The sequence below is a fragment of the Sus scrofa genome, chromosome 17, assembly GCF_054392235.1.
Source record: "Sus scrofa isolate SSC_HxYL_T2T_F1_AM1 chromosome 17, Sscrofa_HxYL_maternal_Yorkshire_Landrace_v2.0, whole genome shotgun sequence".
Lineage (NCBI taxonomy): Eukaryota > Metazoa > Chordata > Mammalia > Artiodactyla > Suidae > Sus > Sus scrofa.
The window spans coordinates 52,691,449-52,712,838 of NC_139399.1; the positions used below are offsets into that span (position 1 = coordinate 52,691,449).

Consider the following 21,390-nt stretch of genomic DNA (forward strand, 5'->3'; position numbering starts at 1 on the left):
TTTAATTTAAAATATTTTTAAGAAATCATTTCCTTGGTAACATGAGTTCTATTTCAAGGGTTTAATGGCCACACGTGGTTAGTGGCAATTCTATCCAACAGCACAGATATAGGACATTTTCATCAGTGCAAGGAGTTCTCCTGGACTGCACTCTTACAGACAAGGAGGCAGCTGAAGGCAGAACCAGTGAAGTGCATCTCTGCTGTCCCAGTATCCTGCATCTCCCAGGTACCATCAGATATGTGGAATTCCTCCCTTACTTAGGTTTTTGGTTTGGGCATACCTACTAAAGCCAGACCCTGTCTCAGAGAAAGGGACCCATTAGTCAAGCCTCCAGGTTTCCCAGAGCTCAGTCTAGTGAGGGGTGTGCAAGAACCAAAACCAAAGAAAATATAAACATAGAGGCAGAAATTGGCACAACATAGTAAATCAACTATACTTTAATAAATCAGAAAATTAAAGGGAGTTCCTATTGTGGCTCAGCCATAATGAACTCGACTAGTAATCCATGAGGATGCAGGTTTGATCCCTGGCCTCACTCAGTGAGTTAAGGATCCAGCATTGCCAAGAGCTGTGGTGTAGGTCACAAATGTGGCTTGGATCCTGTGTTGCTGTGGCTGTGGCATAGGCTGGCAGGTGCAGCTCCAATTTGACCCTTAGCCTGGGGACTTTCATATGCTGCACCTATAAAACACATTAAATAAATAAATAAATATAAAAAAAGAAAAGGATAAGAAAACAGACCAACAAATGTATAACACAATTAAAGGCTCACAAAAGAATGATGAAGGGAATTCCCACTGTGTCTCCATGATTAATGAACCTAACTAGTATCCATGAGAACATGGATTTGACCCCTGGCCTTGCTCAGTAGGTTAAGGATCTGGTGTTGCCATGAGCTGTGGTATAGGTCACAGATGCAGCTCGGATCCCATCTTGCTGTGGTGTAGGCCAGCAGCTATAGCTTTGATTTGACCCCTAGCCTGGGAATCTCCATATGCCGCAGGTGCGGCTCCAAAAAGACAAAAAAAAAAAAAAAAAAAGAAAGAAAGAAAAAAGGATGACAAGGGAAGCATAGAGAAGCTGTTGAATAAAATCTGCTAAGGGAGCAGAGTGCAAGGAAATGAAACGAAAAACAAAGGTTAGAGGCAGATTCAGATGGGCCTTGGATTCCATGCTAAGAAGCATGAATCTAAAATTTACGAATTTTAAGCTGGAAAGTTCAACTTGATCCAGTTTGTACTTCCGAAAGACCAGCCCCGTATCTTTAGTGGGGGACAGATTCAAGGAAGAGGAGCTTACGAGAGGCAAACCAGAAAGCCACCCTGGCAGGTCAGGAGAGCAGGCTGGAGAGTGGCAGAGGGAGAAGGAACTGCTGATCCCAAAGCTGATTTGGGAGCAGGGTGGGCAGGTCCCAGAGACTGATGGCATGGGAAGGAGGAGTGGGGGTGGGGAGGACATGTCCAAGGAAGCCCCTGGGGATCCAAAGGGGGGTCTGCTGCAGAATCAGGGCCCTACTCCGGGCCTCCCTTCCGGGGCTGCATTATGGGTGATTCATTCATGGCCAAGTAACTTCCTTGTGAAGCTTACTACAGATACATCAGCATGACAGGTGGGGCGTGGAGGAAGAAGGCTCAGCGTGCTCGTGCTGGGGCTGAATATTAGATTCTAGTCACCATGTGATTGATCTTTTAAGCAATTCTGGGATTCTGTCACTTAAAAACCAATAAATCTTTGAAGGCCTGGGGAAAGCAATGCAAAAGCAATAAATCTCCATTGTGGAGTATTAGAAAAATAGGCCAAGCTGCCAAGGTGGTTTGGCTGAAGGGATGAGTGTGTGGGAGCCCCACGTGCACCCTCCCTTCCTTCCCCCCTCACCCCGCCCCGTCCGCTCAGTTCAGCCCTGGGGCTGCTAAGGGGCAGCAAGCAGCAGATGGGGGGCTTGGGTATGGCTCAACCAGGGCCAGAGCTTTATTAGCAGAAAGAGGAAGAACTGTCCATCTGGGCGTGGCCTGGAGGCGGAGGCTCAGGTATGAGTGTGCAGGAGAACAGGGAGGGATGTGCAGCTTCACATGTGACAGGCTGGGTCCACACCACCCAGACCCTCGTTCCTAGCTGATGGAGGTTCACTGCACAGCACCCCCACCAAACGGTCACCCAGTCCTCACCCGACATCCCGGGTATGGGGAACTCAGAACTTCCCGGGGAGGAGCAATGAACTCAGAGGCAGACAATGCTCAGAGGGGGAGCAATGAATGCAGAGGCAGGGAACTCAGAACTTCCTGGGTAAACAATGTACTCAGAGGCAGGAAGGAACTGGCTCTATGCACAAAAAGCACCGTGACCTTGGGCCAATCACTTCACATCGCAGACTTCAGCTTCTCCTCTGAAATAGAGATGGTATTGCCCACCCAGCTTACTCACTGGGTATGTGATGAACAGAGGCCTCAATGGAATGAAAGGAACTACCAGCTATAAAACAGGATTCTAGTCATCCTTCACCCAATGCATCTAGTTAGCAATTTGAGTCCTGCGATCATGGAGTGCCTTTGCTGTTTTCTCAAGACTCCTGCTTCCCCCAACCTGTAGGACTCCACATTGGTCCACTGGGCTGGCCTGTGTTTATTTCTCCAGTCCGTCCATGCCTCCTATCAATCAACACAGTCACTGTCCCTACTGGCTTTGTGTCATCTTGTTTTTTTCTGGTTTGAGCATTTTGTTTCCTTACTTGCTTCATGCCCCACCTCCCCGCCCCATTCACATGTACACTTACTGGAGGATACACCTCAAGAGGACAGGTGTGTGTCTATATTATTTCCTGTGATATCTTCATTGCTTAGCTCAGTTCCTGGGACATAGCAGTGCTCAAAAAGCATTTGTTGAATGACTTAATGGTCAACTGCCTTCATAGAGTCATTTGAGTACCGAGAGTTCAAGGTGACACAAGGTTAAGGTAAGTGAAATCTATTCTGACATTGCCACTGCTGTCATTGAGGCTGTCTTGAAAGTCTTGCTGGGAGGCACTGATGCATCTCTTCTCTTCTTGGCCAATGCCCAAGCAACAGTCTGAAAAGAATTCCAGACACTGCCCATCTCCCTGCCCTCAGAGATCCAGAGCCTTGAGAAGCAAAGCAGCCAGACTTTTCCAGATACCAGGCGTTGCTCCTTGGAGCAGTGACATTTATTTTATTTTATTTTTTCCAATGGAAATGTCACCAAAATATATCATGTACAGCTTTCTCCTACGGAGGTGGTGCCACTAAAGTGAAATGAGTATTGGTTTAGGGGTGGCTGAACTGGGTTTTTTTTTCTTTTTTTTTTTGTCTTTTTGCCATTTCTTGGGCCACTCCTGCGGCATATGGAGGTTCCCAGGCTAGGGGTCAAATTGGAGCTGTAGCCACTGGCCTACGCCAGAGCCACAGCAACGCAGGATCCGAGCCGTGTCTGCAACCTACACCACAGCTCACGGCAACGCCGGATCGTTAACTCACTGAGCAAGGGCAGGGATCAAACCCGCAACCTCATGGTTCCTAGTCGGATTCGTTAACCACTGCGCCACGATGGGAACTCCCTGAACTGGGTTTAAATTCTGTCTGCATTACCCACGTGTTTCATGGCTTGGGTTAAGCTTCTGTGTGTCTCGGTCTCCATATCTGCAAAATGGGGAGGCAACCATGGCAGTATTGGGAAGATGCAGACAGTTTATGTACAGTGACAGGCCCCCGGCCAGTGTGCGCTCCTGAAATGGAAGCTGGCTGGCTCTTTTAACCAGAAGACATGGGACATAATGATACAATGATACAGTTTTTGGGTGAACCAGGGGCTACAGCACACAGACCTCCTTGTTTCTTGAGTCCCTGTGTTGGTTTGAAAGAAGTGTCCCATTTTTGGTTTCCTGCCAAGTGTCATTTCTCACGGCTACTGGGGCATGTCTATTCCCATCTCCTAATTTACTGCGGTCTTAGGATGCATGAGCTCATTAAACAGATGTGCAAACTAAGAGTATATAGGCTTGGAGGGAAAGTGTGAGGGGCTTCTCTCTGTGGGGACTAGAAAAGCTTTCCCAACCACCTTGGTTTGGGCTGTTCAAAAGACCGATTTGCTGGTCTCTGGAGTCAGGCAGACTGGGGTATGAGTCCTGGCTTCAGCCCTTACTGGCTCTGTGACCTTGAACTTTAGTTCCCTCATTTCAAACAAGGCGAGAACAATACTACTCACAGATGAGTTGAGGTTAAATTTTTGGATCATGGTAGTTGTCCGATGAAACATGCTGATAATTACTCCCATCTGCATTCAGCTGACTCTGATGCATTTCAGAGGTTCACAGACATATAATCTGATTGATCCTGATCCTCTGTACAAAAATTAACTTTATTTCCATCACTGGGAAGGATCCCAATTACTTATTTCTCTTGACAATTAGGAAAAAAAAAAGTTTTGCCGAATCTTTGTGTTGGAAAGAAGTCAGGGGCTCTTAAGGAAAAAGTGAAGCATTTATATCCCCACAATGAAATCTGAGTCTTGAACAGCTTTGGAAATTTGAACTGGAAGGAGGTGGGCAACACTATGACTCTATAGTGGGATAGGCTTGCAAAAAAATTTTGAACAGAATTTCCTGTGTTCCACAAAGAAGAAGAAAAGGTAACAAAGGAACTAATACTCTGAAAGCCTGCCTTGCTTTGGCTCATGTCTACCTCTTCTTCAGCTTTGGTGACCTAGCTCCTGCCTATACTTTCCAGATAAGGAAAACTGAGGTTCAGAGAGATCAAGTATCTTGCCCAAGGTCACACAGCAGTGTTAGAGCAGGATTTGAACCTTGGTTCACTGACGCTGAATGCACATCCTTTTCCCTGCCTCACACAGCAGCCAGAAGCCTGTGGGGAGTGGGACTGAATCCACACCCACTAGGAAGCCTACACAGAGGGATGCCAGCTGACTAGGTCCATTTGCTGACAGTCACATAAGCTTGCAGTAGCAAAAGGTGACACCTGGGTCTACTATACATAGAAAGTTCATGAGTTTTAGAGCAGATCTGGCCTCTGATCCTGGGTCAGCTGCTCACTTGTACCAGGTTGGCTGAATTTCTCTTTTCTAGGCTAGAGTCTTGCCATGTGGGAAGCCTGCTAAGATTCTGAAACATGCACAGTGCTGCTGTGTGGAAGAGGTAAGAGCTACGAAGGGGATTCAGACATGGGTGTCCAAGATGGAACCTGTGATTGGGCACCAGGAGGACATGCATTCAAGCTCAGCTTCCCTATTGACTGTCTGTGTGCCCTCAGGCATCTCTGAGCCTCAGTCTCTTCATCTGAAAACAAGGATAAAGATACCTCAGTGTACAGAGAGAAGGATAAGACAATGTTGCTCGAGACTAAAGGGAGGAAATGCAGAAACTCAACAACCCTATTTGGTGTAAGAGCCACCATCCACTCTGGCTCATCACCGATAGGACAGTCCTGGGACAAACTGCATGCAGAAGATAAGGCAAAAGTTATTTAGTTCAGGTGCCCTCAAACTCTACACACACCTGTTTGAAGGCCTGAAGACCTACCTGACTTAGGACAGAACACCGTTCAAAGCCTATAGAAGAGACAGGAAAAATCCAAACTGCTGGCGATTGATTCTATCTGCTCCACTGCCTATAATTTCTGGGTAGATTTGGATCCAGGTTGGAAAACCGGTAACTAGTCCATTTCAATTGCCTCTTTCTTAGTTGGTCTCCCAGTCTCCAGTATCATAAAAGAGACTTTACACTGCACGTGGCTATTCAGCGGCTGCCCAGGGCCCCTTAAACAAACATGTGCTTCTCCAACATGGCTGTTGTCCTCCCTGCACCACCCCTGCCTTGACCTTTATGCACACTTAACCCCTCCTAGTTCCTCCTGAGGACAGCCAGCTTCCTCTTTCCTCTGTGCCTTTGTTCACGCCGTACCTCTTACTGCCCTGGCGACATGTGCATACAACATTTAAGATATAACTCAGTGTCAGCTCCTCTGGGACTTCTCTGAGCTCTCATACTGGCCTCTGCACACCTCCACAAACATGCCCTGCACTGTAATTACGCTTTTGTGTTTCTGTCTCCCCAACTAAAGGGTGACTTTCTTTAAAGAGTGAGTTGTTTACAGCTGGTTCACTAGCATGTCCCAAGCACTTAAGCCTGACACAGAGCAAGTGCTCAAGAAACATTTGCCAAACGGATGGACCTAGAGATGATCATACTACGCAAGTCAGAGAAGGACAAATACCATGTGATGTCACTTCAGGTGGAATCCCAACCACAACACAAAGGAACACGTCTGTGAAAGAGAAACAGTCACAGATACAGAGAACAGACCTGTGGTTGCCAAGGGGGTAGGGGTCGGGGTGGGGGAGGGGAGGATTGGGAGTTTGGGATTAGCAGATACAAACTATGCAAACTGTTATATATATAGGATAGATTAAAAAAAAAACCAATAAGATCCCACTATATAGCACAGGGAACTATATCCAATATCCTGTGATAAACCATAATGGAAAAGAAGAATGGAAAAAAAAATATGTATATCTGAATCACTTTGCTGTACAGCAGAAATTAATACATTATAAATCGACTATATTTCAATAAAATTTTAAAAATAAATCAAACAATAAGCATTCATTGAATGAATAAATAAACGGACGGTTTTCATCCCTTGTAGCCCTCTCCATTCCCGACACATAAGACAATCCATGCACATTCGTTACAGTGAACTGAGGCAGTCTGAGAGCTGTTCCACCCAACACTCTTCTTGGTTTTCCAGGTCTGTAGTCCCTTGAGCTCTGAGCAAACACCAGCAGTCAACATAGGAGCTGCTGCCCTTGTACAAAGGGTAGCTGATTTAAAAGAGATGTGTCCCTTCCCGAGAGCTACGAACCCATGGACTTGCATGGGACCAGCTTAGCTACCGAGATGCTTTCTCCCTGTGGCCCCAGGTCCACTCCTGGACTCCAGCAGCCTCTTGCTAAAATGAGCAGTATGACGCTGACTTCAAGCCCCCTGAGGGACTCCAAGGCCATAAACTGGACCAGCTCTGAGGTTGTGCCCCATTCGTGATCACAGAGCGGGTTATTGTTAGCACTGGGTGAATCTGTCTACCTGTCTGTTAATGTCAGTGGGACATGGAAAAGTGATCTTGCCAGAGAACTGTGTTTCGAGGCCTCTAACTCAACGAAATCAACTTATCATAGGCATGTTGCAGAAAATTCTCTCCCAGCCCCCCTCAGGTCTCCATCAGCATGTTCCCCCTAAACCAGTCCCAATGTCCCATGGTAGGGAGAGGGGGCTCCTGGCTTGGTGGCCCCCTCTGAACTTGTCTCGGGGCCTCTGGCCTTTTCCCTCCCAGCCAGTCTCACCCCGATGCACTCTGAGTGACATGATTCAGCTGGAGGTGTGCATGCTGCAGAGAAAGAAAATGGCAAACTCCAGGTTAAGACCCCTCCTCACCTGACGGGGGCTCCCCGAGACTGAGCAGGCTTCAGCATCACCGTGATGGTCGTGTCTGTTTCATTCAGTGGGGTATCTGTATCGTATTCAGGCATCGATGGAGCTAGACGGAGAACAGAGAGAGAAGGGGGCTGAGCACAGGACCCATCCCCCTCCTCCCCTCCCCTCCATGCCAGCCCTAAAGATACTCAGGATGCCTAGAAGGGGGATGTTTGGGAAATGATTGGATGAGTCCTGTGGCATCCCAGGCTTTCAGCAAAGCAGCTCCTGATGTCTAACCTGCCCGTAGCTTCCTCCACGGTTGAGCAGAGTCTGGGGAAGAGTAGCAATGATGTGGCCAGTAACCTTTATGAATCCAAAAATCCCATACTGACTAAACAGATAAATGCAAGGAAATACAGGTACTTAAAGATGTGCATGCAGAGTCAACCTTAAATACATTTAAAATGCAAATTACAACAGTGATGAACTATCTCCTCTTATCTTTTTTTTTTTTTAATGAGACCCTACCTTTTGATAAGAGTGGGTAAATCTAATCCCTTGGGAAGGTAATTTAGCCATTTGTATTAAGAGCTATTAAACCCTTTTAATTCAGTATTTCAATTTCTGGAATTTAATCCTAAAGTCATAATCCAAGCCAACAAATTAAACTTTATTCTGTAACATGGTTATTGAAGCGGCTATTTTATAAAAAAAAAAAAAAACAAAACATGGAGGCACCAAATACATCCAACCACAGGGGAATGTTTAATTAAATCACGTCCATTCAGTTGACAGAACATCCTAATGAAAGCAGTGTAGAAACATGTAAGATGCTTATGGTCTAAGGATAAGTGGAAACATTAAGCTAACAAAAACACCGTGGGTCTGTATCTATGCAAAATATGTATGGATGCAGGCCAGAATTGCATTCTGGAAAAAAAAATGTAAATTGTAAAATGGGTTCTGAGCTAATTGTGCTTTGATGCTGTCTGGTGGGAGGGGACGAGGCCCTAGTGTGATGGCAGGTGACATCTTGGACCACTATGGCTTTGTAACAGCCATTCGCTCATTTGTTCATTCATTCATTCATTCATGAGACATTTCATGAGAACCCATGCTGTGCCCTACACTGCTAGAAGGAATATTCCTGAAAATAAATCACATTTTTACAAACACATTTGTATGGGGAAAATGCACTATAATGCAACCGTGTGGTGGGGAAACTATTTGGTGAGTCATTCAGTGTTCTCTCAGGTCTGGTTGAATTCATATATTTTTTTACATTCAAAAGTTCACAGATTAGGTTTTCTTCATGAGACAATGGTGACACACAAGGGGTTACATCATCCTCGTTCCTCCAAACCCACATGGTGACAGTTGGCTTCTGCCTTTTTTCACTCCCACGAACATGACGCATGGAAAAACTCACTACCACCGTCTTTCTTCCCTTCCCCTTTTGAAGACAGATACCTGAAATTTTGGTGGCGATCCTGGTGGTGACGGGGGGCCCAAAGCCCTTTGCAGTGCTGGCTTTGATGGTGAAGGAGTAGGTGGTCCCCGGATACAGGCCCACAAAGAGATGGTGGGTTTCATTCCGAAGCTTGAACACTTTGCCCCTCTGGCTGGAGAGGTCGGCACTCGGGTCCAGAGAGCCAATGGCCTTGTAGTTGATCTGGATAAGAAGGCAGCAAACAAACCAATCAGTGCCTCCCCTGGGAAGCTGGGCAGAGCTCATCCAGAGGAGCATCAGGGGAGGAAAGGAGAAGGTACATGAGCTCGGTCAGCAAGTTCTGCAGTTACTGTCCACGGTACAGCCGACCCCAGCCTCTGAATACTCCACGGCTGATGGTCTGGAGCATCGCTGCCCACTAGAATTAGAATTTGAGCCACATACGTCATTTCTTGTAGTCCCATTAAAGAGAAAAGAAAAGAATATAAAGTTATTATTTGTTTCTTTTTTCAGGGACGAACCTGCAGCATAGCAAAGTTCCCAGCTAGGGGCTGAATCGAAGCTGCAGCTGCACGTCTACACCAAAGCCACAGCAACGGCAACACCAGATCTGAGCCACACCTGCAATCTACCCTGCAGCTTGCAGCAACACCAGATCCTTAACCCACCGAGCTCGGCCAGGGATTGAACCCACATCCTCATGGATACTAGTCAGGTTCTTAACCTGCTAAACCACAACGGGAACTCCAAAGTAAAGCTAATTTTAACAGCATATTTTGTTAAACCCAGTAAATGCAGAATATTGTTTCACATGGCAATCAACATTTAAAAATTAATGAAATGTTTTATATCCTATGCTTCATACTAGGTGTTAGAAGTTGAGGATATATTTTACCCGATGGCACATCTGCATTTGGACTAGCCACATTTCAAAAGTACAGTGACCCCGTGTGGCCAGCGGCCCCCACTTTGGACCACCATGGGGTTGTAGAGTGGTGTCAAGGTGTAGTATCCTGATAAGAATTATCTGGAAGGCTAGCTAAAAAATGCAGTTCCCTATGCCACTCTGGTGCTTTCTCAGGCATCATCTTGCTTGTCTTTGCCCCAAACTTTGAGAGTATAAACATATTTATTCTCACTTTAATGATGGAGAAACTGAGACTCCCCTGGAAACAATCTGAATTAAACCAGAGCTTTTCTGGAGTTCCCTCAGTAGGTGAAGAACCTTACACAGTGTCTGTGAGGATGCAGGTTCGATCCCCTGGCCTTGCTCAGTAGTTTCAGCATCTGGCATTGCCATAAGCTGTGGCACAGGTTGAGGATATGGCTCAGATATGGTGATACCATGGCTGTGGCATAGGCTGATAGCTTCAATTTGACCCCTAGCCTGGGAGCTGTCATATGCTGCAGCAAAAGCCATTAAAAAAAAAAAAAAGATACTATTTTTGGATCTACCAGCACCCAATTAAGAGACAGAATACTACCAGACCTGAGATTTTTCTCCTCAAGCCTCATTCCAATCCTACCTGCCTCCCCCAGCAACGATCCCTCTATCCAGACTTCTAACAGCAGAGACTAGCTTTGCCTGATTTTAAACTTTATATAAATGGAATCGTACAGGGTGTACCCTTTAGGGGCCTTTTCTTTTTCTTTTTGGCCACACCCATGGCGTGTGGAAGTTCCCAGACCAAGCATCGGACCTGAGCCACGACAGCAAACTGAGCAGCTGTAATAACAATGCTGGACACTGAACCCACTGTGCTACAAGAGAACACCAGAGCCCGCTGGTTTTGCTCAGCGTTACATGTGTGAGATTCGTGAGGCTGTCACCAGTAGCTGTAGATCACGCATTTATTTGGTATCCTCTCACTGACGCAAGATGAAACCCAGATCTTTTGGACTCTGAAACTGGTGCTCTTTATTTCAAACCACACCGCCGGGCCTGAAGACGAATTTCATTAACTGAAGAAATGGGTTCATTCATTTACTCATCTGCTCCTTTACAAACATTTCCTGCACACCCCTGTATTCCCAGAACTGCACTGTGTGCAGCCAGGCCCTAGCACATGAATACAATGAACACGAGCCAGATTCTGTCCTCAAGGGCCTTCTGTTCCAGGACAAGGTGAGTCAACGACACAGACACCTCACATCACTTGGTCTTCCATCAGGAATGTCCCATGCTTGACAGGAAGGTCAAACCCAGGCAGAAAAGAGAACTCACTAATGTCACTTCAAAAATTAGCAGTTTTCTGTTTCTGGCTAGGGCACCCAATGTTCTGGAGAAACAGGTAACTTCTCCCTCCCCTATTAAGCAGGAGCAGTGCAGCAATTGATGCTATGTGTGAAGGAGAGAGGTCAGACTTTGTCTGGAGCATGGTGAGCACGGGAGGAGAGCTGAAGGACCTAGGCATCGTGCAAGCAGAGCTGGCAGGGCCACCTGTCCTGCAGGTTCCTGGGGGGCATGTTCACAGCGTTCCCTCTGGTCACCCTGCCTACACCAGCCCTTTCCCAGAGGAGAGAGTCACAAAGATCTATCTCTCTCTGTTTGAGGGCTTTTCTCATAGGTGCTTACAGGAGGCGCCAGGTAATTCACACCCCCGGAACCAGACCGATAGGAGCCGATACATACATTCCCTGGCTCCTCTCTAGCAAATCCCTGAAGCATCCAAGGGGACTCCCCTGAGCAATGCCATGCCACTAGCCTCCATAGGTAGGTGGCTGGAAAAAACACGCCCAGCTCTGGCTCCCTCCCTTCCTCATCCCCACTCCCCAGTGTTGCCTAAACTTCTCAATAATCTGTTCATGCTCGCATCCTTGTCTCAGGCTCTGCTTCTGAGAAACTGAACTAACACAAAGAGCTCACGGAGGTATCTCGGGGAGATCTGAACTAACACCTGAGGACAATCCAGAGTCAGAGCAGAGGAGAGGGCATCCCAGGTTCTGAAGAGGGAACTAACCAGGCAAAGACCAGGGTTGGGAAGAGGCTCGGGAGAATGGAGAAAAGTCCAGAGCTGATTGGAGAGTGGTGAGCAAAGATGGGGGCTGGGCGCATCTGGATCCCAGTTTTCCCTGGTGGCAGAAGAAGGGAGATCTTCAGAGGGCTCTGCCGGTGGCTGGCAACCCCAGTCCAGTGAAGACGTGTTCAAGCATCCTTCTGAAATTCCGCCCCAGTCCCCTGCCTGGGCTGGTGGCAACTACATTGATATACAGACACTGGGTGGTAAAACTCATGCCTTATTTACTAGCCAACTCTTTTTCTGCACTCCAAATTCAATCCAAAAGCGACTCAATTTCCACCAAGCTGTCAATATAATATACCGTGCTCCCCTGCTCTCCTAACCTTTCCTGGTATTACAGGATCCTCACTTACTTGTAATGAAACACTATGAATAAATCAATGTATGTTAATATACCGTGTCTTCAATTTTTTATGAAGGGCTTCACCAAATCTAATTCCCACTGCTTTGTCAGAAACAGTCTCTGAAAAATTTAACTTGCAAGTTTTGTGAAGTTAGTGGGGGATCGGGGCTGCAGAGGGAAAGAAGGAAGGTGAGAAAAATTGAAGGGGATGGAGCTGGGACCGTAAAATGCATACCGCAGTGTGAATCTTCATTTGGAAGTGAAGAAGGAGGAAGATTTATTGGAATAGCAAACATAAAATAAGGAGGTGGGGGAGGGAAAGAGTGCCGAGCTGTACATCAACCTTGGGCTCCAGGGGCAGGGCTATGGCTGCAATGAAGTGCTCGGGGCCACCCCAGTCTCCTCTGGCCACCCTCAGTGGGACTCCCAGCCAGAAACCAGGGTCAGCATTTCATAATGAGACTCCAGTTAGATCACCCCTTTGAATCAAGAGGGCAAATCCGAAGCACATTCCTACCCTGTGGTCCTCCATCAGCGGGCTCTGGGAGCTGGCCTCTCCCGCCTCCCTCTTGCATTCCAGCCTTTACTTCAGCATCCAAAAACAGCCACAGTCCCTTTTGCCACAGGGCTTTTGTACCTGCTATGCTGTCAGCTCGGATACTTTTTCTCTTCCTGTATCTCCCCTTCATCATTAATGACTCCTCACCCTCAGATCTCACCTATAATGACACTTGCCATGAACACCTTTCCTGAGTCCCAGGTCCTCCAGTTTTATGTTCCCAAAGTCACATGGCTCATGACTCTCCTTTGAACGACCACACTTATATTTAGCCATGCCATTATTTTATTGATGAGTCCCTTTTCCACCAGGTCAGGGGTGGAAAAAGTAAAGCCTGAGAGCTAAATATGGCCCATCATCTTTTTTTTTTTTTTCCCATCTCATGGCATATGGAGCTTCTGGGCCAGGGATCAGATTTGAGCTAGAGTTGCTTCCTTTGCAGCTGTAGCAATGCAGGATCCTTAACCCATGGTACTAGGCCAATGGAGTTTCCTGGTGCTCCAGAGATGCCACTGAACCCCCTGCATCACACCAGGAACTCCTATCATCTGTTTTTGTAAGTGAAACTTGATTGGAACATAGCCACACCAGTCTGTCTGTATTAGCCATAGCTGCTGACACACTACAATGGCAGGTAGTTGTAACAGAGACCCTATGGCCCACATGGTCAAACATATTTACTCTCTGGCCCTAGACAGAGTTTGCTGTGCCCTGGACTAGACTTTAAGTTCCACGAGGGCAAGGATCTAATCTGAGGCTTGCTCTGCATTTTTTCCTCACGGTGAATAAATGATCAACCCAGGTGTGGGGCTTGAGTGCTTTGCTTAACCTTCCAGAACCTTGGGCTCTTCAAAGGTAGAATAATCCTTCTGGGAGTTCCTGTTGTGGCTTAGCAGGTTAAGAAGCTGACATCATCTCTGTGAGGATACAGGTTCAATCCCTAGCCTCGCTCAGTGGGTTAAGGATCCAATGTTGCCGTGAACTGTGGTGTAGGTTGCAGCTGTGTCTTGGATCCTGCGTTGCTGTGACTGTGGCATAGGCCAGCCGCTGTAGCTCCGATTAGACCTCTAGCCCAGGAAGTTCCATATGCCACAGGTGTGGGCCTAAAAAGAAAAATAACTACAATCCTTCTAATTTCAGTTTCTCTTTTGATTTCTGTTGCAGAGTGATCGGCAGCTTCCTTAATCTTGGAAGGCAGCCCCTGTTTGGGAGTAAGGCTCCAGAGAGTCCGGGAGTGACTTTAGTCTCTGCATCAAGGCTCCAGCTGCAATGGACCAGGGAACATCCTGGGAACAACAGGTAGCCCTTCCCCTGTGGCTTGACAGGGATGGGACAAGACAGGCAGGTGGAGCAGAAAACTATTTCCCTCAAAGAGCCCGTCAGGAAGGGCTTGCTTGTTTCTTGAACGGGCTTAGATGGAGCCAGGCTATGCTCCAGGCACTGAGCCAGGGGCAGAGTTAGACCACAGGGAATCCATGTTCAGACAGAGCAGCTGACAAGATTCTGGCTCGGAAGATAAGACGGTGGATGGTTAAGGGAAGACACAAGATAAAGCAGGGCCAAGGGAAGTGGCCAGGACTTGGAAGCAGGAGGTCAGAAAATGTAGTCATGACAAACACACCATTTTGGAGCCCTCAGCATGTGCCAGGCATTATGTGGGGGGGGGGGCTCACATAGAAATCATCTCATTTAATCCCCTAAAAAATGGTGTGGATTCATCATGGTTCTCCCCATTCCTCAGGTAAGGAGACTGAGGCCAGGAAAGGTGACATAGTCAAAACGTGAGCCAGAGTGAAGACAGCTCTGCATGAGATCAGGCAGCTTGCTGGAAGGACAGATCGGAACCCACCATTCACATGGCGTTCTCCACTGCCTCGGCTTTACCACAGTGGGTACCATGATGCAGCAAGAATGTGGGTAAATCTACCTGAAGACACAGGGATGCCCTGGAAGGACCAGAGGGCTGTGCAAAGAGCTCATACCCAAACAGATGACCCCATGTTGAGGAAACTCATGACAGCATCAACTGTCATTTTTGATGGTACGATCGGGGTCAAGACTTGCCCACCTACAGCCTGAAGTTCCAGAAGCATCCTCTATATCTTCGTACCTTCTCCTCTTCCTACTATTCACGTGGCATCTTCCCCCTAAGCCTTTTGGGGAAGGAAGGGTTTGGCACTAAGTTATCCATTTCTATCTGCTTCTGACTTTCTCCAAGTGGTTTCCAGTCCATATTCTGGAATTCTGAAGAGAACAGAGTTTTCACAAGGGCACCGTAAAATGGACTGACACGATCAGTTCAATGGATAAAGGGTTAGATTCCTTTTTTAAAAAACAAACCTCAAAACAACTGGTTAAAATGTTTCCTCCTTTTTGGAGGACTGCTGTAAACGTGTTGACAGGCATGGTCCTTGCCATTTTTGCAACTTCCAAGGCAAACGTAAAAAAGGAGACCCGTTCAAGGTCATCTCCTCTTCTTAGAAGCAGAGCATTGACTCTCGTTCGCTGACAATTTAAAGATAAAATGCAAACATGTTCCTTCTGAAAAGCAGTGCGAAGGCACAGATGCTGTAATGTACATGCCAGTGACTTCTTGGCCGTGGGGTCCTTGTTTTTCCCAGAGGGCAGAGGACTAGAATGACAGCAGAAAGATGACCGTGGCCGACATGTACACTTCTGATCTCCATTTCTATCACTGTTGGGCCAGCGAGGGAGGGCAGGGACTTGCCGCTTTTGTGCATAGACAGCTACTGCTTTTGCTCCCATTGCAAAGAGATCACTCTCTCCATCAAAAGATGCTCAACAAGAACTGGTTCTCTGCTGGACTCAGTCTGAGCTCTACAGAAACGTCAATGAAGAAGACCCAGTTCCTGACTTTGGGGACCAAGAGAGGAACTGATGATGCAGCAAGAATGTGGGTAAATCTGGGGACATAGATCTGGAAGTAACTGATTCTACCAGAGAGACTGAGGACAGCCCTCCAGAGAAGCTGCAAGAGCATTGGGTCAGGCCGGTGTCCCTCAGCCCAGACTCCAGAGCATGTGTCCTGGGGACCTTTTAAAAAGTATCACTGCTGCCTGCACCCAGCCTGGACTAACTGAGCTGAAGGCTCTGGCTACAAAGGCCTGGACAGCCACACATTTTTGAAGTTCCCCTGGAGGTTCAGTGGGGCTGAGAATGCTGGGCTAAGCCCTAAAGTATGAAGGTGAACGAGCAGGATTGTGAAATGTGGCACATGCCAAAGAAAGGTGTCCTGGAATAGCATGCTGGAAAGAACTGGAAACTCATCCCTGGCATATCACAATAATCGCTGAAGGCAGGATTCATTGATGAATGCTAATACTGGTGGGTGAAATGAGAAAGTAGAATATTTGCATAGCCTTATCTCTTCCCAAATTTAATAAGACCACAAGTTCTTTGATAGCCTTCCTCCCAGCTAATTTCTCTCTCCTTGAGTGTGGGCTGGATCAAGTGACTCACTACAGAAAGGGGGAAAATAGTAGCTTTAAAGTGGAGAGATGTGGCAGATACCAGCTTATTAACCAAGGGATCAAGGTCAATGTTGCCAGTGAGAAGTCACTTCGGTCAAGGCCCCCCTGGTATGTGATGAGAAGGGTACATACCCTCTGTGTAGCCTTCTCCAGTACCTCCATCCACTCATGAGACAGTAGCAGACTACCCTAGATTGAGTACTGGTCATCACATTGAAAAAAATGTCAAGGTCATGAAGGAGTTCTCGCTGAGACACAGCAAGTTAATGATCTGGCATTGTCTCTGCAGCAGCTAGGCTTCGGTCTGCTGAGGCGTGAGTTGGATCCCCGGCTGACACAGTAGGTTAAAGATCCAGTATTGCCACAGCTGTGGTGTAGGTCACAGCTGCAGCTCAGATTTGAATGCTGGCCCAGGAACTTCCATATGCCATGTGGACAGCCATAAGAAAAACCCCAAAATGTCAAGGTCATTCATAAAGACAAAGCAAGACCAAGAAACTGTCATGGATTCAGGGAGCATAAGGAGGCATGACCCCTAAATGCTTTGTGGGAAGCTAGAAGGGAGAAGAAAAATAAAAAATAAAAACACCTGGGGAAAAACTTGGGATATCGGGGGGGGGGTAGTCTAAAGTTCAGTCTAAAGTAATGCACAGATGTGAATTCTCAGTTTTGATAAACATGCCATAGTTAGATGATATGTTAACATTTGGGGAAGTTGTGTGAAGGGTAGAGAACTTGCTGTACTATTTTTGCATCTTTTTTGGTAAATTTAGAATTATTTCAAAATAAAATGTTTAAGAAACCACAACAAAATGTGGCAGGCTGGGTTCAGGCACCTGTGAGGTCTCTGTGGTGGCAGAACAGAATCTACAAGATATTCACTGAATTTTGGACTTGGCCCTGCGCTAAGCAGTAACAAAAATTTAGAGACTCATTCCAGCACAAGAGATAAGCATGACCACAGGAATGAGATGGAAAGGCACAGCTGGATCATGGCTTGGAAGGAAGGGAAAGTGGGGAGCAGGTCATAGAGAAGGTTTCTGGGGTCCAGAAGCTTCCCCATAGAGTGTGAAAGTATTAGCCAGATGAAGGAGTTGGGAAAGGGGTGGGAGGGAGTGAAGAGAGACAGAGGGGAGTGAAGAAAGACAAGCCAGAGAAATGCTCTTGGACAGGATGGCTACTGGCCTATGAGTGCTTTTGTGCAAAACAGAAACAGGCATTTCTCTAGGAAGATGCCGAACCCTCTCAACCCCAGTCCCCTGTACTTCAGTGAGCTGAAAGGGCCCTTGCGAGAAGAAAAAAAACAAAACAAAACATGCCTTTCTTAATGCCTAGTCATTGTCCTCTGACAGGTACAGGAGGTTTCTGGCTCAGTGGATTTCATCCCCTTGGTGGTAGAGTGTACAACCTGGGTACCCGTACGTGATAGCCCTGCTCTGAGGTCAGGTCCCAGAAGCCTTGATATGAATATTCAAGTGTTTGGGTTTTGTCTTGAGGGCAGTAGGGAGTCATGAAAGGGGAGGAATACAGCATCATACTGTATTTAGGAACAGGGCTCCCAAAAGTGTGGTCTATAGACAAAACAGCATTAGCATCACCTGGGAGCTTGTCAGAGATGCAGATGCAGGGGCCCAGCTCAGACCTCCTGACCGAAACATCTGGGGTTTGGCCCAGGAATCCGCATTTAACAAGTTCTCCAGGTGATTCTCATGTGCTTAAATTTGGAGAGGTGCACGCTCTTCAGGAAACAAGCAGCCTGAACTGACTGAAGGAACAGGGCCTCTTGAGAGGGCCTGACTCTCATCTGGATGACAGGTGACAAAGAAGCCCTGCTTCAGGCTGGACGCTGGGGGCAGGGAGATAAGGGCGGGGAGCTCTGAGAGGTGCTGAATTCTGGCTGGTGAAGGACAGAGTCCCTAGAGATGTAGAAATAACGTAGGGACCACACATAACACTGGGCCTGAAGGTGGCTGAGTCTTTTAAGGAAACTGTTGGGGGAAAATCTGTGACTATCCACCAGCCTGATCCTTCTGATGCTGCTGACATTCAGGAACGCGAAGAGTCGGGGATGGGAGACCATGGGTGGTCAGGCTGCCCAAGACAGCTCCTCTCTTGCTCTCTGTACGTCCCCGTTCCACCAGAGCCTGCCTCACACCCTACTCACCTCGCTGACCTTCCTAGACACTTGCCCCCGCCCCCAGCTAGTGGCTGTTCTCATCTTTAGATCAGACATCTCCACCATGATAGCTTAGCAAAGGCACCAAAGGGGCCCGCCCCTCTGCTAGTTTCCCTGGTGACCAATGAGCCGTCTAGACGTCCATTCCCCCAACAAATGGCAACCTCCCCCACCGGCCCCCAAGAGCGAAGACTGCCCTGCCTGCCACCTCCCATACAAGGTGTTGCTCCAGGACCTTCTTCAGACGTGTAAGAACCACCCCCCATCTATTAAACCATTGATATCTCTGTTGCTGACACTAGGCTCGCTCTTTGGCCTTGAAGCTGGGCAAGCGCAGGGCTTGCAGGCCTGCAGCGTGCAGCCCAACAATTAGATTTCCATCTGGAAGAACCTGTGTTGAAACTCAAATCCACCACTTACCAAGACTGAGTGACTAGGATGCATCTTGGAACCTCACCAGCCAAAAGCGCTCTCCTAACCATCGGATGAGGCAGCACCTCCCAGCCCTGCCAGGCTTCTCTGGTTCCCAAAGCTGGGCTCCAGGGTCAGAGGCCCAGACTGCGGGCTGAGCTGGCTGTGCCGGGGCCTCCCTGGGCTGCACTTCTTTCTGGGCGCTGCCAGCACGGCACAATGTGCTGGGCAGGATAGGGTCACTGCCGCCCGGCAGGGAGCTCGTTCCAGTCTTGCGTGGACTCCCCTGGTTCCCAGGGATCAAAGATGTTGGCCCAACATGGCTGTTACTGATTTCCAATCAATACCTTGTTCTCTGAAACCTTGTTGGTTTCCTGGTGACTCTGGGATCAAACAGCAGGAGAAAGCAAGCTCAGAATCCAGCTGGCCCCAGGTCTTTCATATTCATCACCCAGCAGCCAAAACTGCAAGGTTGGCCAGCGGGTGATAATAACTAGAACTAACACACATTGAGTGCTTACCATTCTGATGCCAAAGTCTGGCATTTTCCACACAGGTGTGCGCTGCTGTCTTCCCCAAATCACCACCTGCCCCTCACCCCTCAGCAGACAGACTTCAGGTGAGGGTCTTTCTGCCAATACATGATTCCTACAGCATCTCAGTCCCTCCAAATCTCCCGACTCCTACTCCTCTCCTGCTCTCCCCTTCTCTTCCCCACAGGGGACGGCTATTCTGACAGCGTCACTCTTTCAAACTGCTCTAAATTTCAACAGGATTCCCATAACAGGACAACCACCAACGCCAGTGGTCAATGCATCAAGCATCCACGCATCAAGCTCTAAGTTGTTTCTTCCTAAACTGTCATAATGCAGCTTAAGAATGTGAAGCTTAAACCTCCTTTCAGCTTTTAATCTCATGCTGGGGTGTCCTGGGTGCCATGATTTTATTATTTTCACCGAAATCTTTTGGCTTAATGAGTCTGTCTAGCGATATTCCCAAATGCTTTCAGCCTGCATGGCAACATTTCTCGGGTTTCTCAATGTAAGCGGTGTGTTCCCACTTCACACTCAGCTGATTTCTCTTCTGCTGAGATGAACCTGGTGAAGTTGCTAAGTTGCATGACCAGTTCCTCTTCTGCTGGCTTTGGACTCGGAGATGTGACAGAAGCTGGATCACATCCTTGACCTTGCACTCTGGCACTCTGCAGCCCTACCAATGCCCTTAGAGGCAGAAACAGCCTGGGGAAATCCTTCAATGAAGGCAAGGGCTGGATTCTCTTCATTCACTGCTCCATCAACACCCAGCCTGGCACAGAGTAGGAGTCCGTGAGGTTTGCTGAATAAATGAGAATTAAGAATGAAAACGTAACAAACTCAGGATGTGGTCCAGCTGGGTTTGAAATGAAGCCATTCTGATGCGAAAGTCTGGCATTTTCCACACAGGGGTGCCACCTTGCCCTCAGCCCCTCTGTACATGTCCACATGTGACCAGTTGCTTGGCGGAGGGTGCCAGCAATGGGCAGGCCCCAAGGCTCTGCAGTGGGTCTGTCTGGGTCTGTCTTGCCATAGAGGGACTTGGCAAGCATCCCTGTAGCTGGCTGTCTGGCATATAGTTGACACTCAATTAAATTACATATTGAATAACTAACAAGTTGCTGAAGCTCTCATCCTCTTGGGTCTGAGTTTCCAAACCTGTATAAGTAGAAAGCCCCTCAGTGCTTTGCCATTTGGGGTGCTTTTTAAAAATGGCTGAACATCTTTGGACACTTCTCCCATCAAGAGGATTCTAGAAGGACCTGCAACTGTTTTGATGAGCAGAGTGTGGAGGAAATGATACTGTGAGGCTTGAGACTGGGTCATAAAGGGCAGTGCAGCTCCTGCCCTGTCCGTGGGGCCCCTCACATCTACAGCATCTAAGCTGCTGTGTAAGAAATCCAACCCCTGGGACGGCCATGCTGTGAGGAGGCAGAGGGCACATGGGGAAGCCACATGTCAGCGTGCTGGCTGAGAGCCCCAGCTGAATCCAGTCTCGGAATCACAGTGTCCAGGCACCAGACTGGTCAGTGAGACTCCAAATCATCCTCAGCTGTCTAGTCACGCCTGGCCATTTGAGTCTTCTCAGGTGGGTCCCTAGATGTCATGGGGCTGAAACAAGCTATGCTATTTCAAATTCCTGATCTAGAGAATCTGTGAGCATAATAAGATGGTTGTTTTGTGCCACTAAATTTTGGGGCGGTCTGTCACACAGCAATAGAAACTGGAACATCATTGATCCATTAGACTTGAGAGTTTCTTTCTTTATTCCTTCCTTCCCTCCTTCCTTTCTTTCTTTTCTTTTTTTGTTTTTTTGGGTTTTTTTTTTTTTTTTTTTTTTTTTGCTTTCTTTCTTTTTAGGGCCGCACCAGGGGCATATGGAGATTCTCAGGCTAGGGGTCAAATCAGAGCTGTAGCCACAGTGACAGCCATGCCAGATCCAAGCCACACCTGTGACCTACACCAC

The 21,390-nt window shown here is 47.7% G+C and overlaps 1 protein-coding gene across 14 annotated transcripts in view; it reads right to left on the reverse strand.

Annotated features, from left to right (window-relative positions):
- The window catches only part of PTPRT (protein tyrosine phosphatase receptor type T), a 1,176,585-nt gene that overhangs the window by 280,099 nt on the left and 875,096 nt on the right, over positions 1-21,390 (reverse strand). For all 14 annotated transcript variants that reach the window (XM_085003959.1, XM_085003963.1, XM_085003956.1 and 11 more), the window contains 2 exons: positions 8,912-9,113; positions 7,460-7,562 (listed from right to left, as the gene is read on the reverse strand). In XM_085003959.1, coding sequence (XP_084860085.1) covers positions 7,460-7,562; positions 8,912-9,113 — 305 coding nt within the window. The remainder of the gene's footprint in view (positions 1-7,459; positions 7,563-8,911; positions 9,114-21,390) is intronic.